Source organism: Apostichopus japonicus, chromosome 9 (genome assembly GCF_037975245.1).
Source record: "Apostichopus japonicus isolate 1M-3 chromosome 9, ASM3797524v1, whole genome shotgun sequence".
NCBI classification, from domain to species: Eukaryota; Metazoa; Echinodermata; class Holothuroidea; order Aspidochirotida; family Stichopodidae; genus Apostichopus; species Apostichopus japonicus.
Window position 1 is genome coordinate 13,903,991 of NC_092569.1, and position 14,993 is coordinate 13,918,983.

Here is a 14,993-nt window from a genome sequence, read left to right on the forward strand (position 1 = left end):
CAGAGCTTCCGAGGCTTCGCCACCTGGACCCAGATCAGGTCGTGGCCCCTCCATGACCTTCTCCCAACTAAGGTGGTCTGTTGAACCTTCGCTTAGTGTAGGCCACTAAGTTCCACCTCCCACGTACAACCTGATAAAGGTTTCCCCCCACCATTCGATCGATCCTTTGTGAATCTCCCGCTCCCCCCCCCCCCTTAACAGCCACCCAGTGCATAATCATCTAACCAGCTGTATCATTGCCCGTAGCGGTAGATTGAGGTCGCTGACGCCACACACAAATAGACATCGTTCTTCGTTTATGGGCACTGCCATTAGTGTTCACAGCAAGGACTTCACGAGGTAGGGGTGGCCGTTCCACTTAGTTGCGCTGTTGGAGCTAGTTAGTGCATATTTTGTATAGACTTCATATAACTGTTGGCGCTATATAAATGTTTTCTGATTGATTGAACTGTTGTACACTATCAATGTTCTTTGTATTTTGAATCATTCATTGTCTTGTTCACCGCAGATATGTAATTTCCTTCTGGGATTTAATAAAGTTGACTTACTAACTTACTTATTTACTTAACATTAAATAGTTCTTAACAAAGGTTATGCCCTTTGCGGGTAGCCAAGTCTATCTACTGTACCACGTCATTGCCAGCTTTGATTTAAAGAGGCTAACTCGTTCAATAATTTGTTTGGAACAAGCGCGCAAAAATGATCAAACCAAATATTTTAAGTGTTCAATACAAAACACGAAGTTATCTCACTAGCACTTTACAGAAGAAAAACAAAGAATTAGAAGTATACGAAAGCAGAACCCAGTACTATGTCAGTAATGGGAAAAATCCCATCTTAATGCAGATATTTTGGCAAGAAGAAGTTATTTTGTATAAACATTTTTACATTGCTTTGAAAACTTGCTGTCTCATTGAAATTTTCAAGTATAAGCACACCGATATATATATATATATATATATATATATATATATATATATATATATATATATATATATATATATATATATATATATATATATATATATATATATATATATATCACACGTATATATATCACCTACGCACAAGAGGTGACACAATCAATAGGAGATCCGAGCTTATCTCTTTGTGTCGCCATGGGAACCCCAAGCCATTGAACCGTAAACGGTTGAAAAAAAAGTAGTCTGTTTTGACCATCCACTGGCCTGAAGATCGTCGCTCTATGCGTGCGTGAAACCCAGGGTAGCAATATGGTGTAAATTGTATATCTTGTCTATATGTGATATATATATATATATATATAAATATATATATATTTATTCATATATCTATATCTATATATCTATATATATATATATATATATATATATATATATATATATATATATATATATATATATATATATATATATATATATATAAGGAACAAACATATATAATGAACCGGTTGATTTATATGCAAACATCTTACCGAAATAGTTTTATTGAACCTCTTCTTCGATAACAACAACAAAAGTTTTAATGCTATAGTTAATTGTCATCCAAGGTTTGGTAAACGTCCTTTATACACACATGTATTATACACATTGTTTGACAAATTGTTAAAATAATGGTTAAACACTGTTAAACAAACTGTACATATTGTATGGCTAATTAGCCGTAAGTTAATATTTCTGCATTCTAACATATCATAATTTGACATTATTTTAATTTCCTATAAATGTTTCCTTTTTCGTTCCAGCATATACCTTGTAAATATGTGTGTTGACCGAACTAGCAAATTCAACAAACATGTGACTTGCAAATTTAGCACAATCTAGCTTCGCATTTCGGCACTTTATCTTCGTGCACATTATGGTGAATAATTATTAATTAATTATTGAATAATTATAATCTGCTGGTTTTGGGAAAATTGAAGATCCAACCTTCATTCCTCTGTCACGATGTGGTTTTATATAAACGAACCTTTAATATAAGACTGACACTTCAGTTCTTCATAATCTTAGCTTCTAGTGTTTCAATGATATAACCTGATTATCAAGTTCATTGAATGTTCTTTTAACCAAATCGTCGCAATCCTGTCCCCTCCTCTTTCTCGCCCCAACCAATTAACATTAGACATCCAGCAAGCAATATTTTTTAAGGTCCATGGGTTCATGACTTCACAGAATAAGTGGTCGTGAACCTCTGTACGTACAGTCTCACAAAGGCTTAATTTTCATATCCACTGGTACAACAGAACAGTTTTTATCGAGTGTATTCCTTTGGAGCAAACAGATACCTGTATCCCAAGGATCACCGTATATTCCATTCAACATAATAGCATGACAAGCATTAAACCACCAGCCGCCGGGATGAAAAGAAGTATGAGCACAATTTTGGCCGGCTAAGTCATTGTCCTGATCGAAAGTTGAAAATTTCATATCTCGATGGTAGTCCATGTAGTCATATTCTGTTAAATATATAGACAAGATAGTTTATTATAATAAGCTTCGTTTTAAATTTGGAGGGAACACCGTCGTCACACTTCCCACATATTTCCTTTTCCAATATTTAGCTAAGTAATGTAAAACACGTAAACGTATATTCAATTACTAGGGTAAATATATATATATATATATATATATATATATATATATATATATATATATATATATATATATAAATATATAAATATATATATATATATATATATATATATATCAACATGTCATTGTTGAGATCTGCATACTGAATGGAAAAAGGACGAATCATGTTATGTCTTCTTTCTTCGAATGTAGACTAAAGCTTCCTATAACTTAAACAAGAATGAAGGTTTGAAGGAATGAAACATTGGCCTCAACTTTGGATTGTTTACCTCTCTGGTTTAACAAAATACATATTCCAAGAACTTCATTGGCATTATCAGATTAATAATTCCATATCTCTCTCTATCTTTCACTCGTCCTAAGCGGTCCTGATCCATGAAGTACAACATTAACAAAATAAAATTTACGTCAACGTTCAGTCAACTGAACCACACTACTGTTCAGAGGTATTTGCTATTAGCGGAACAATACGTACCGAAGCTCCCTGTGTAGCTTCCAAGCGTTATCTCGTATTTTGATGCCTCGGAGCTAATTCGAAACAGGATGTAATGAAGATATGCACTGTCATCACTGGTATTGTTGAACCAAATATCAATTCTTAGTTGATGATCTCTCTGAGCTGATATGACGTGTAATTTCTCATTTCCAAGCCAGAAACTAGAATTAAGATCACCGAATCCATCTCTGTAGTTATTACAAGTCTCAAAAAATGAAACAGATCCACCAACTCGCTTCTGAAACAGCTGTATAAAAATAACCGCTAATTTTATAGAACTATACACAAGTTGAAGTTTTCTACAAGATCTACATTTTTCATTAGGGTAACAAGAGTTGCGTCTGGAAGAGATCATATAATTGCTCAACTTAAGATGTATTTGTCCGACGATAAATACCTTCCTTGAGAAGACTTCCAACATGATAATTAAGAAAGACCAATGATGTTACTATGACTTTATCTTCTTCGAGAAACGTGGTTTTTCATCCATTTCATAAATGATCGTGAAATTAGATGGTATATCTCATGTAGACCTACAAGGTTTGAATTCATTACTCAAGTTACGAATCGTAAGGTATCACTGGTGAAAAGATGACCATTGGCTTGATATTATGAGACATTTACTCATTTGAATTTTTGATTTTTGCATAGGTGTATTTTTTATTTCGTCTTTGCAGTTCTGCGAAAATGTGAAATGAATAGTATGCTGGTTCCCAAAAGAAAACTTACCATCCAACCATCTTTGCAATAAACTGGAAATGGTTCATGTGCCCAAGAAGGCGGATGTATCAAATAAATGCCCTCTTCGTTGGATAAACCATCATAAACAGCCTGACAGTTGGTGATTACTTGACAAGTCGTACCATTTCCCCAGTAGCTCTCTTTACACTCGCAATATGAACTTTGACCTTGGTTCTGACAGGTTGCATTATGACTGCAAGAGTATTCTTCACAGTGGGGAACATCATTTTCACATGTGCAACGTTTTGTGCAGTTTAAGTTAACATGCAATGATCCGTTCTGTGCAGAAATGTTCAAGAATACGAGCATGAACGTTAACTGTGCTAAAGCAAGACTCATTCAACTGTTAATATTAAATAATACATAAGTGGAAAATGTGTTTTCATATTGTCTTTTGCAAACTAAATGTATTTGAAACGATCTTTTTTTCGATTACGAAACATTAGGACTGTCGTACAAAACGGTGAGAAAATAGAAAGGTAATCCTCTCATAACTCCTAAAAAACTAAATCCCGGAAAATTGATCATTCTACCCCACCTAAAGAAATCATAAGTAATATCCAAATCTGACTTATAACAACTATTCACCTTCAAGGTACGTTTCAAAAGAACTTCGTCTTCTTATAGCTATATCGTAAAAGGTTAAAGGAAGGGGATTTCTTCAACGCTGTATATAAAGCCACAAGTTCACCAACAAATGTTTAAGCAATTTAATTTCTTTACACTCTCTTTAACACATTTTCGCAGTTAAAGAAAGGCGGAATATGCGAAATGCAAACATGCGAGTTATTTGAAAATACCGAAATGACTCCTGTGGGCGAGTGGTAACACCCGCATTCATTCAACGGTATGCATGCTCCATCTTTGATTAGGAATCCATCTGGACAGACGCACGTATAACCTGGTTCATCATCACAGCTCTTAAAACATCCATGGAGTCCTTCTGGATCATAGCACGTAGTTTGGCATGAACAGTTCATCCATATCATGTTGTTTGGGCAGGATTCTGAAGTATAATGAGATTTTCGGCAGTCGCAACAATTGCTATTAAGCATTGATTCAACAAAGTGACGGTTCTTTCAAATGCTCACCTGGCAAAATGTTTAAAACCTTACAAATTCCAAATAGAGATATAGTTTTCTAGAAGAAGTCCCTATAAAGCTGTTAGAATTATTTTAAGTATCAATATAGTGCCTTGTAGTTTCATCATTTTGAGTTGGATTTTCAGGGTGTTTCTAACATGTGTGAGTTTAATTAAACCGAGAGTAATGCAGAATATTGCAACGACTACGTGTCGTGAGCGGAAATTTGATTGGCTATTGGAGATATTCTGATTATGAAATGAAACTAACCTATTTAATATTTCAAAAAGCTACTGTAAATGTTAAGTTTTGTGATTATATATAGAATTTTACCGTTTACACATTATTTAATAAATATAAATAAGAAACGTTAGACGGCCCGGCGGTAGGCAATTCACATATGTCTTTCTATTCTTAAACTTGTATCTCCAATTGTGAACGGAAGGAATTTTACGCTGAATGGTATACGGCTTTAAATCACCTGTTGTAGGCATCCGTGTTGTTGATAACCCAATTGTACTTGTTGTTGTTTTCGTTGACGTGTCAACGGTTGACGTAAATAATCGCATTTCATCCGTAGAAGGCATCCATGCTGAGTTTATTCCTTCCAATTCTATTTCCAGTTCAATTATCTCACCTGTAAAAGGAAATGATGGGTGTCAGCTGTAGTTCAATAAACTGTCTTTTGACTCTCTGAAGCATTTATATTGAAAACACACTACTTGATTTACCTCAATAAACAGTAATAATTATTTATTTTGTAAAGCGTAAAATCCACAAAAGTGCTCTCAAACGCTATGTAACAGCAAATGAAAAAAATAAATGACACAAATATGTAGTCAAAATGCAGAATAAAGTACCATATAAATGAGTATGAAAAATAAAAAGCATGCACGTTTGAGTTTGTTGGAGTATTGCACATGAAAAGAATTTAATACACAGTTTAAATATTGCAGTAATGCTGTCTAAAAAGGAAGGTTTTCAGCTTTGACTTGAATGTCGTAAGACTAGAAACAGTTCTGAGTTCAGCTGGCAGCTCATTCCAGAGGCGTGGCCCAGCCACGCAAAACGCTTTGTTCCCATAGCTGTTTGTCTTGGTGATCTGCACCTCCAGACGACTATGACCAGCAGAACGTAGGGCTCTTGTTGGCTGATAAGGACGGATGAGATCTTGCAGGTATGGAGGTGCCATGTTGTTCTGGCACTTGAACACAAGAAGAAGGACTTTGAACCTAATCCGCTGAGACACTGGCAGCCAATGAAGATCATGCAATACTGGGGTAATATGACTAGATGTTCTCGTTAGTGTAACAATCCTTGCTGCTATGTTTTGGAGCCTTTGCAGTCGTTTTATTTGTTTAACTGGCAGTCCACAGAAAAGTGCATTGCAGTAATCCAGTTTACATGTTATGAAAGCATGGATTAACTGCTCTGTGGCTTCTCTGGTGAGGTATTTTCGTATTCTTCCGATGTTGTAGAGATAATACTGAGCAGACCGACACACATATGGTCTTCCATAGAGGCATGTTTGTCCATTATGACACCGATGCTCTTTGCCACATCACTAGGCTCCACCTGATGGTCACCAATCATGATGCTTGGACACTATCTTTCTGGCCAGATGCTTTGATGATATTAGAAGCACCTCAGTCTTTGAGTCATTCATTTTCAGGCATTTATGTGACATCCATTGCCGAACTGTGGTTATGCACTTCTCTAGACGATGCACAGTGATACTAAAAAACCTACACAATCTGATAGATTAATCGAAATCAACTGACATTATAGTTTTAATCTATTTATTCAGTATTCTTTTCATATCTAGAAAACGACATTTACTTCTCTCATCTGTTAACAATATGTACAGTGTCAGTTTTTGTTCAATCGATTTTAATACATGCTAACTCTTTAATCTATCTAAACTAAGATAAATATACTGATACTTTGTTAACTTTGAAAAAGTGTATACAGACTAATGAACTAAAACTATCATTTGTTAGTTGCTTAGACGAACATTCCAAAACTATCACCTTGTGAAGAAGCATGCAAACTAAAGTTTAAGACGAAACAACTGTATTTGTAAATTAAATTGGATATAATTTCATCTAATAAACATTAAAGCACTAGTCAAGACATAGCGAGAACGAAGTTTCATGAACCTACCACATTACATGTTGAGACAATCCATGTTTTTGAAATTCATTTTTGTTGATGGTTGTCATTTTATCGGTTAACCGAAGCAATTTTGTTTCACCTGTCGAGTTCATGGTTGTAATAGGTACTTTACTCGGTGTTGCTAACTTTTTCATTGAATATATTGCTTGAATGATAAAATATCACATTTGTTGATTTGTTCTAAAAGAACACTAAGCTTTAAGTGGTCACATCATAATTTATTTTAGTCCCGTAATAAGGCAAAACTAGACACAGGATCGAACGTTACCAAACGTATTTAAAATATACCTCACAATGAAAATAACAACGTTCTTAATTTTTTAATTAGTCCCAGCAGCTTTGGACCAACTACTTATTGACGTTTACTTTGAAAATAAGAATATCATTCTGGATTATGAATATCAATTTGTTTTCTGACGGAGTCAAATACTGAGTAAAATACATCATATGTTATCACGTTATACCTGATGTAGGCATCACTGTTGTTGACATCAAATTATTGGATCGTGTCGTCATTTCATCAGATGACGGTAACATTCGCATCCCATCTGTTGAGTACAATGTAGTTGTTGATCGGTCACTTGTATCTGTATTTGAAACAACGAAGATGAGGGGTCACTCAGTAACACTAACGTTATGTATTTTTATTCTCTGATGTATTTAGATTCAAAACACAGAACTTGATTTGTCTCAATAAACCCTATGCAATCTGATAGAATAATCGAAATCAACTGACATTATTGTTTTAATCTATTTATTAAGTAATATTTTCATATCCAGAAAACGACTTTTACTTCTCTCATCTGTTAACGAAATGTTCAGTGTCAGGTGTTGTTGAATCGATTACAATACATTTTTGCTCCTTAAGCTATCTAAACTAAGATAAATCTATATAAACTCTGTTAACTTTGAAAAAGTGTATACAGACTAATGAACTAAAACTGTCATTTGTTAGTTGCTTAGACGACATTGAAAATGTATCGGCTATAATTGTATATAATACACATTAAAGCACTAGTCAAGACATAGCGTGAACAGAGCCCCAAGAAACTATCACGTTATCTGTTGAGAACATCAATTAAAATTCGTTTTGGTTAATGGTTGTCATTTTATTGGTTAACCGAAGCAAAGTTGTTTAATCTCTTGAGTGCATGGTTGTAATATAATATTTTACTTTGTGTTGTTGCTAGCTTTTTCATTGAATATATTGCTTGAATGATAACATATCACATGTCTTTTTTCAATCATAATCTCTCTGAATGAATCCTACACAATCTGATAGAAGAATCAAAGTTAACTGACATTATTTTTCTAAGCTTTTTAATCAGTAATATTTTCATATCCAGTAACCAGTAAGGCATCACCTTGTGAAGAAGCATGCAAACTAAAGTTTCAGACGAAACAAATGTATTTGTAAATTAAATTGGATATGATTTCATATAATAAACATTAAAGCACTAGTCAAAACATAGCAAGAATAGAGCTCCATTAACCTACCACGTTACATGTTAAGACTATCCATGTTTTTGAAATTCATTTTTGTTGATGGTTGTCATTTTATCGGTTAATCGAAGCAATTGTTTTCATCTGTCGAGTGCAGGGTTGTAATTAGTACTTTACTCGGTGTTGCTGCTAACTTTTTCATTGAGTATATTGCTTGAATGATAAAATATCACATTATTTGAATTCTTCTAATAATAACACTAAGCTTTAAGTGGTCACATCATAATATGTTGGTCCCGTAATAAGGCAAAACTATAGACACATAATTGAATGTTAGCAAATGTTAGCAAATGTATGTGAAATATTTACCACACAACGTTCTTAAGCTTTTAATTATTCCCAGCAGCTTTGGACCAACTTCTTATTGACATTCACTTTGAAAATAAGAATATCATTCTGGTTTATGAATATCAATCTGTTTTCTGACGGAGTCAAATACTGAGTAAAATACATCAAATGTTATCACGTTACCTGTTGCAGACATCACTGTTGTTGACAACAAATTATTGGATCGTGTTGTCATTTCATCAGTTGACGGTAATATTCGCATCCAATCTGTTGAGTACACTGTATTTGTTGATCGGTCACTTGTATCTGTATTTGTAACAACGAAGATGGGGGGGGGGGGGGTCACTCAGTAGAACTAACGTTCTGTATTTTTATTCTCTGATGTATTTAGATGGAAAACACATTAATTTATTATTGGGCCACATTGAAATTTGCGCGTGGCAGGGTTGCTAATAGGCCTAAAGTAAATAACGTTTGAAAGATTGATGCTTTTATGCCGCATTATTTATATATATATATATATATATATATATATATATATATAAATAATGTGGCATAAAAGGGCATATATATGCGTCATATATATATATATGTATGTATATATATATATATGTATGTATATATATATATATATATATATATATATATATATATATATATATATATAGAGAAATTATTAGACTGACCACACGATTGAATTCAAATGCGGTTGTATTTCTAGTTCAATGTGACCTTTTTGTTGGATTTAATGACGTACGGAACAAGGAACCCGTTTATGTCTGACTCAGCAGTAGTGCATACAAGCGCTTCTACTTTGTTGTTGCTACTTTCGTAAAACAAAAATTGTATGTACGTGGTGAAGTTCTCAAGAAACTCTATGACATTAACGATTTATTGAAGTCTGAACATTACGCCAGAATATTATACTAAAATAACAGTTATGCTGACACGAAATGCAGGCACAGCTCCGCATTGAACAGCGTTAGACTTAATACTTATTGACGTCCACTTTGAAAACAATATCATTCTGGTTTATGAATATCAATCTGTTTTCTGACGGAGTCAAATACTGAAAAATAGTGCAGTATTTGTTATCACGTTACCTGTTGTAGGCATCCCTGTTGAAGTCAACAAATTCTTGGATGGTGTTGTCATTTCATCAGTTGACGGTGATATTCTCATCCCATCTGTTGAGTACACTGTAGTTGCTGATTGGTCACTCATATCCGTTCCCAATGTACTTATTGTATCTATAAACGAAACATCGAAGATGAGCGGTCACAGTATGCACTAAAGCACTGTATATTTATTCTCTAGTTCATTAAGATGGAAAACACATTACTTGATTTGTCTCAATGAACCATACACAATCTGATGGAAGAATCGAGATCAACTGATATGATTGTTTTAATCCATTTTATCAGTATTATTTTCATATCCAGTAAACAACTTTTTATTTCTCTCATCTGTAAACGAAATGTTCAGTGTCAGCTGTTGTTCAATCGATTTCAATACATGTTAAATCTTTAAACTATCTAAACTAAGATATATTTATATAAACTTTGTTAACTTTGAAAAGTGTGGACAGAATAAAGAACTTCAGCTGTCAAGACACAGCGAGAACAGAGCCCCGAGAAACTATCACGTTATCTGTTGTGAATATCAATGGTTTTGAAAAATCATTTTGGTTTATGGTTTTCATTTCATTGGTTAACCGACGCAATGTTGTTTCATCTTTTAAGCACATGGTTGGAACATAGTATTTTTCTTTGTGTTGTTGCAGGCTTTTTTCATTGAATGTATTGATTGAATGATAAAATATCACATGTGTTGATTTTTCCATAATAATTCGAAATTAACTGATTATATTTTTGGCTATTTAATCGGTATTACAGCAGGTAATTGTGCTCGCTAATATTATGTCTCCTAACTTTTGATGGTTAAGTTCTACCTACATGTTTACCTTTAGCTAAAGCTCTACTATAACCATTACCTTTAGTTTGGTGGCACGGTCCACCACAACGGTTCTTTTCCATAAAATCTTGAAATTCGCATAGACCTGAGAAAAGCAAATGAAACATATTTATCAAATAGGGATGAAATTTGATTAGCGGGAATACTGACTACGCTCATTTTTTAATTCGATGAGCTGATAGAGATAATTATATAGAGCAGGAGAAATTGATAGTATATAAAACGTATATGGCCTAATAGTGTTAAAAATCTTATTGCAACAAAGTAATGTCAGATGTATCATGTAGGACTTCCGTCCACAAAAGCCATTAGCAAAGAAAGGTTTTATCATTTTGTTTATTGCTGTGATGTAGTGTTTGCCATCTTGGTGACTGATAGTGTTGGTATATATTGGACTGTCATGTGTTGTTGGAGGATAAAAACGGTTCATGTCTTCCGATAAAAGAAAGATGCAAGTAATATAAAATGATATCATTCATGTCTCTCCTATTACTTTCACTTTGAATTAGTGTTGAAATGAGAAACCAATATGGTTGAATAATACCTGGGTTTAATATATCTCACGACGTTCTCAAATGTCACATATATTTGCGATTAAGAACCGCTATGACCTTCGACATGATCAACAAATGATGACTGTGATAACCAAATACACACGTACGATTTAATGTAAGGGAGTTTCGTCATGTTTAGCAATCGAATAAAATTAAGTATTTCGGAGAAAAACCATAACTTCCCTCGGAACCATTGCTAATTTTTAGTACATAAACTTTAGTAAAATGATAATTTCGCTTCGTTTACTTACCCATCGCTCTGACAAAATTGATGTTCTGCCTAACCAGAAATCCAAAAACTAAGATGTACGTCCAAGTAACATAGCGATTAGCTATCTTCAAGTCGTAATAAATACTTTCTTTTAAACTAAATTTAAACTAAAATTGCGAAAATGTTACCTCGTTTTGTGGGAAAAGTAACCCGATAGGAGAGTCTATGGCAAAGTAAATGCCACCCTCATTCAAGTATTAAATATATCATAAAAGCAATTAGGGTATAATCTGCAGAATTCGATATTGCAGCCAGTTGTTTTGATTCCTTTGATGTGTTGGCTTACACATATAGGTTAGACCAAACACTATACTTTACAGATACATTTTGCAACAGGATATTTGCAAATTAAGCAGAGAATAAGCAGTAACGTGCTAAATTGCACATCTTTGTTCAAGGAAAGAGGGTACTTTTTTAATTATAGAAATTCGATACACTTTTGAAATTACGAAGCGCCTATGCATTTAACTTTTTTCAATACTTAGTAATATTATTGGAGCTTTATCGGTCAATAATTTGGAACTATTATTGAGTATGTCCATTGCTTCCTCTGAATTTTCCTTGAAGGAAAAATATTGACAAGTGGGAGAACTTACTTCTCAGTTATAAAATATTGCACGAGAAACGTTTCTTTTAATGTGAAATATCATCTTTAGTGCATTATGATCAGTATAACTATCAACATCAGAATAACATCCATGACTAGCCAGATACACCTTGCATGTTTTCCATTAAACTTTGGTTATTCGTTTAAGTCGTTAACCCCGCCCCCCCCCCCCCCCCCCCACCCCACGCACCAAAACAATTGTTTTGGGAGATTTGTTCTCATTAATTACTAATTAATTAGCGTTATGAGATGAGAAGATCTAGACGGATGTTATAAGAATCTCATTTTAGAGAATGGAACTCTATCAAGTGTGTACTACTTTTTAGAATTGATTGATTTGAGTATAGGTTAATATCCCCTTTTCCATTGTTCATATTAAAACTAAAAACAAAGGGGTTTGGGTTGAAGAAATTGTCATATTGACTGAAATGTGTAGTAGCTCAATAACTACTTGGATTCCATGTCTTTAAAAATCAATTAGGCAATCGATGGATTTGCAGGTTTCATCCCATAATTTGGGTATAGGACCAGTGTTATCGTCGCCGATAACTTATTTTTTTAAAAGGAGCGTCTTTACGTTATTTGTTTGTATGTGTCCTCTAATGCATCATATTATGTCTTTCGGTCTCTGTGTTGTTGTTGTTACAACAGCTTTGTAATGTGTTATTTGTTATTGACTTAATTGTGTTCATTTCTTCTACTTTCAGCGTGCTTTTATGGCACGAGTGCGAAATAAAAGGAGCACATCGGTCCCGTCAAACGACTCCTGGCTCGTTATTTAGAGACACACACAGTGACAACTGGTATTAAGGTCACCACTCTGACTGACAAATGTTTGAACTACATACTGTAAGTCTTGCATTTGAATGACATCTTTTCCTTTGATATCTTGTGTTACTATGCATCAAGCATTCATTGAAACAGTTCATTTAGACAGTCTTGTCTTCATATCTGGTATGACACTTTCAGATATGTTATCATCTTGGCATATGCATATGCACAATATCTGGAAAAACACATTATTTTTTGTCAAAGTTAAATTTGCAGCAATTTTGTAAAGCAACCGAAACCAGCTTCCAAAAATCTAACTTTTCGGGAATTTGTCATTATGAAACGTGAACGGATTTGGGTAACTTTGATCCATGATCCTTATTGACCATTTGACAATTTTAAAATTAAGAACTTTGTAGATGGTCAGACATATAAAGTTTCGAAATTTGTTTTTTGCATTGTTGATGTAAGTTCAAAATAATAAGAAAAATATGTCTTGGGAGAATATTCCATATCGATTAAAATATGTCATTGGATTTAATTGATGAAACAATAGAGTGTATTTGTTTGATTGATATTCTGTTGTGCAACTGCAACTTATTTATGGTCATGGAATTGCCGAATCAACTCAGAAATTGATCACCCCCCCCCCACCCAAAAACAACAGCATTCAGAAGAAATCATCGGCCTGAAACCGACTGCTTCTATTAACAGTTGGACAAATAATATGCTAGAATTACGGTTTGTCTCTTCTATACACTGAATTTGAGATCCTGATAAAATGTCCTCAAACTAAGACAAGCGGTGTTCAAAATTACCAATTATTATGTGAATTTAATACATCACTGGACGTACCTGCCTAAAGGAAAGATAACAACGTTCTAGGTACACAAACCAGTCGCATTTTTTTTCAGGAGAAACACATCATAAATGCAAACAACTCATTTCATAAATTTTACGGATAGTTTTCTGATGCGGCATGTATCAGGAAAGATATATCTATTGTATTTACTCTTTGGCATGAAAGCTGCGGTTTGTGAATGCGTTGTAACTGCATACAAACCGATGAGTTTCCATTGACAGCTCTGCAAATTTTCTACCAAAAACATCCCTAAATGACTAATAGTTATTCCATGAGTAGTAATTCAATTCCATGCTGTCGTCGTCGGAAAATTTAACATGTTAAAAGAAACAGTGTATACAACAAAAAAGTAGTAATTGGAAAAATATTGGCACTTTCTTTCCACGTTGCTATTTAAAGTATAGTTTGACGATATGCATACAAATGAATTACATTGTTATTGGATTACAGTATATTAAGCTCTGATCAACTAAGACAACCAAACTGTTTTCATCAATATTTGCAATATACACATGATTATTCCTCATTGAAAACATATCAATAAAACTGGCAATAATTTTGTATCACAATTATTTGAATGCTCTTAATTAACGCTTAATTGAGTACAAAAGTGTGTGTCATAGCTTTAATATAATATTTATTTATCAAACATTTTCTTAAATGATCGAATATTGTAAAGATATAAACATAACATAACATAAAAAAATACAGCGTAGTCTTACAACAGTACCAATGCGTTCGCAAGACAACATAAACTGTTAAATGCGAGTAATTAGTAGGATACCATCAAGGGGTCTGAACCGTAGCGCCTGAACTATTGTTAGTAAGAAACTTATTAGTTATCATGTCGTAATGAAGCAAGTGATGAAATAATTGTTAGGCTATATAACCTTTCAATTTAAAGTTTTAATCTTCACTTCTATGTAAGTCGTGTTGCAAATACGTGCTTGAGCACCTCGTTCAGAAGTGCAAATGCCAGTGTCCCATCTAATACCGTATATACCATTGGGATTTATAGAGTAGCAGCTGTTATACCATCAACCGCCTGTATGACGAACACTGCAGGTTTGACTCTGAGACATGTCATTGTCTTGATCGT

At 33.9% G+C, this 14,993-nt stretch overlaps 1 protein-coding gene across 1 annotated transcript; it reads right to left on the reverse strand.

The window, feature by feature from the left end:
• Nucleotides 1-2,183: 2,183 nt before the first annotated feature.
• LOC139973887 (uncharacterized) lies at nucleotides 2,184-11,905 on the reverse strand. The gene is made up of 10 exons (XM_071980773.1): nucleotides 11,635-11,905; nucleotides 10,849-10,914; nucleotides 9,959-10,105; nucleotides 9,039-9,161; nucleotides 7,529-7,651; nucleotides 5,371-5,526; nucleotides 4,608-4,813; nucleotides 3,796-4,086; nucleotides 3,046-3,313; nucleotides 2,184-2,434 (listed from the first exon to the last, which is right to left on the reverse strand). The coding sequence occupies exons 1-10, from the start codon at nucleotides 11,636-11,638 to the stop codon at nucleotides 2,184-2,186; spliced, it is 1,635 nt and encodes a 544-aa protein (XP_071836874.1). The 5' UTR covers nucleotides 11,639-11,905.
• Between the last annotated feature and the right edge of the window lie 3,088 nt (nucleotides 11,906-14,993).

What these genes read in the sequence shown, in the direction of transcription:
- LOC139973887 (XM_071980773.1), bottom strand. An exon ending in AACAGTGATGTCTGCAACAG is followed by an intron (nt 7,652 to 9,038) that starts GTAACGTGATAA and finishes TTTCAAATACAG; the next exon opens with ATACAAGTGACCGATCAACA. An exon ending in AAGCTACACAGGGAGCTTCG is followed by an intron (nt 2,435 to 3,045) that starts GTACGTATTGTT and finishes TATATTTAACAG; the next exon opens with AATATGACTACATGGACTAC.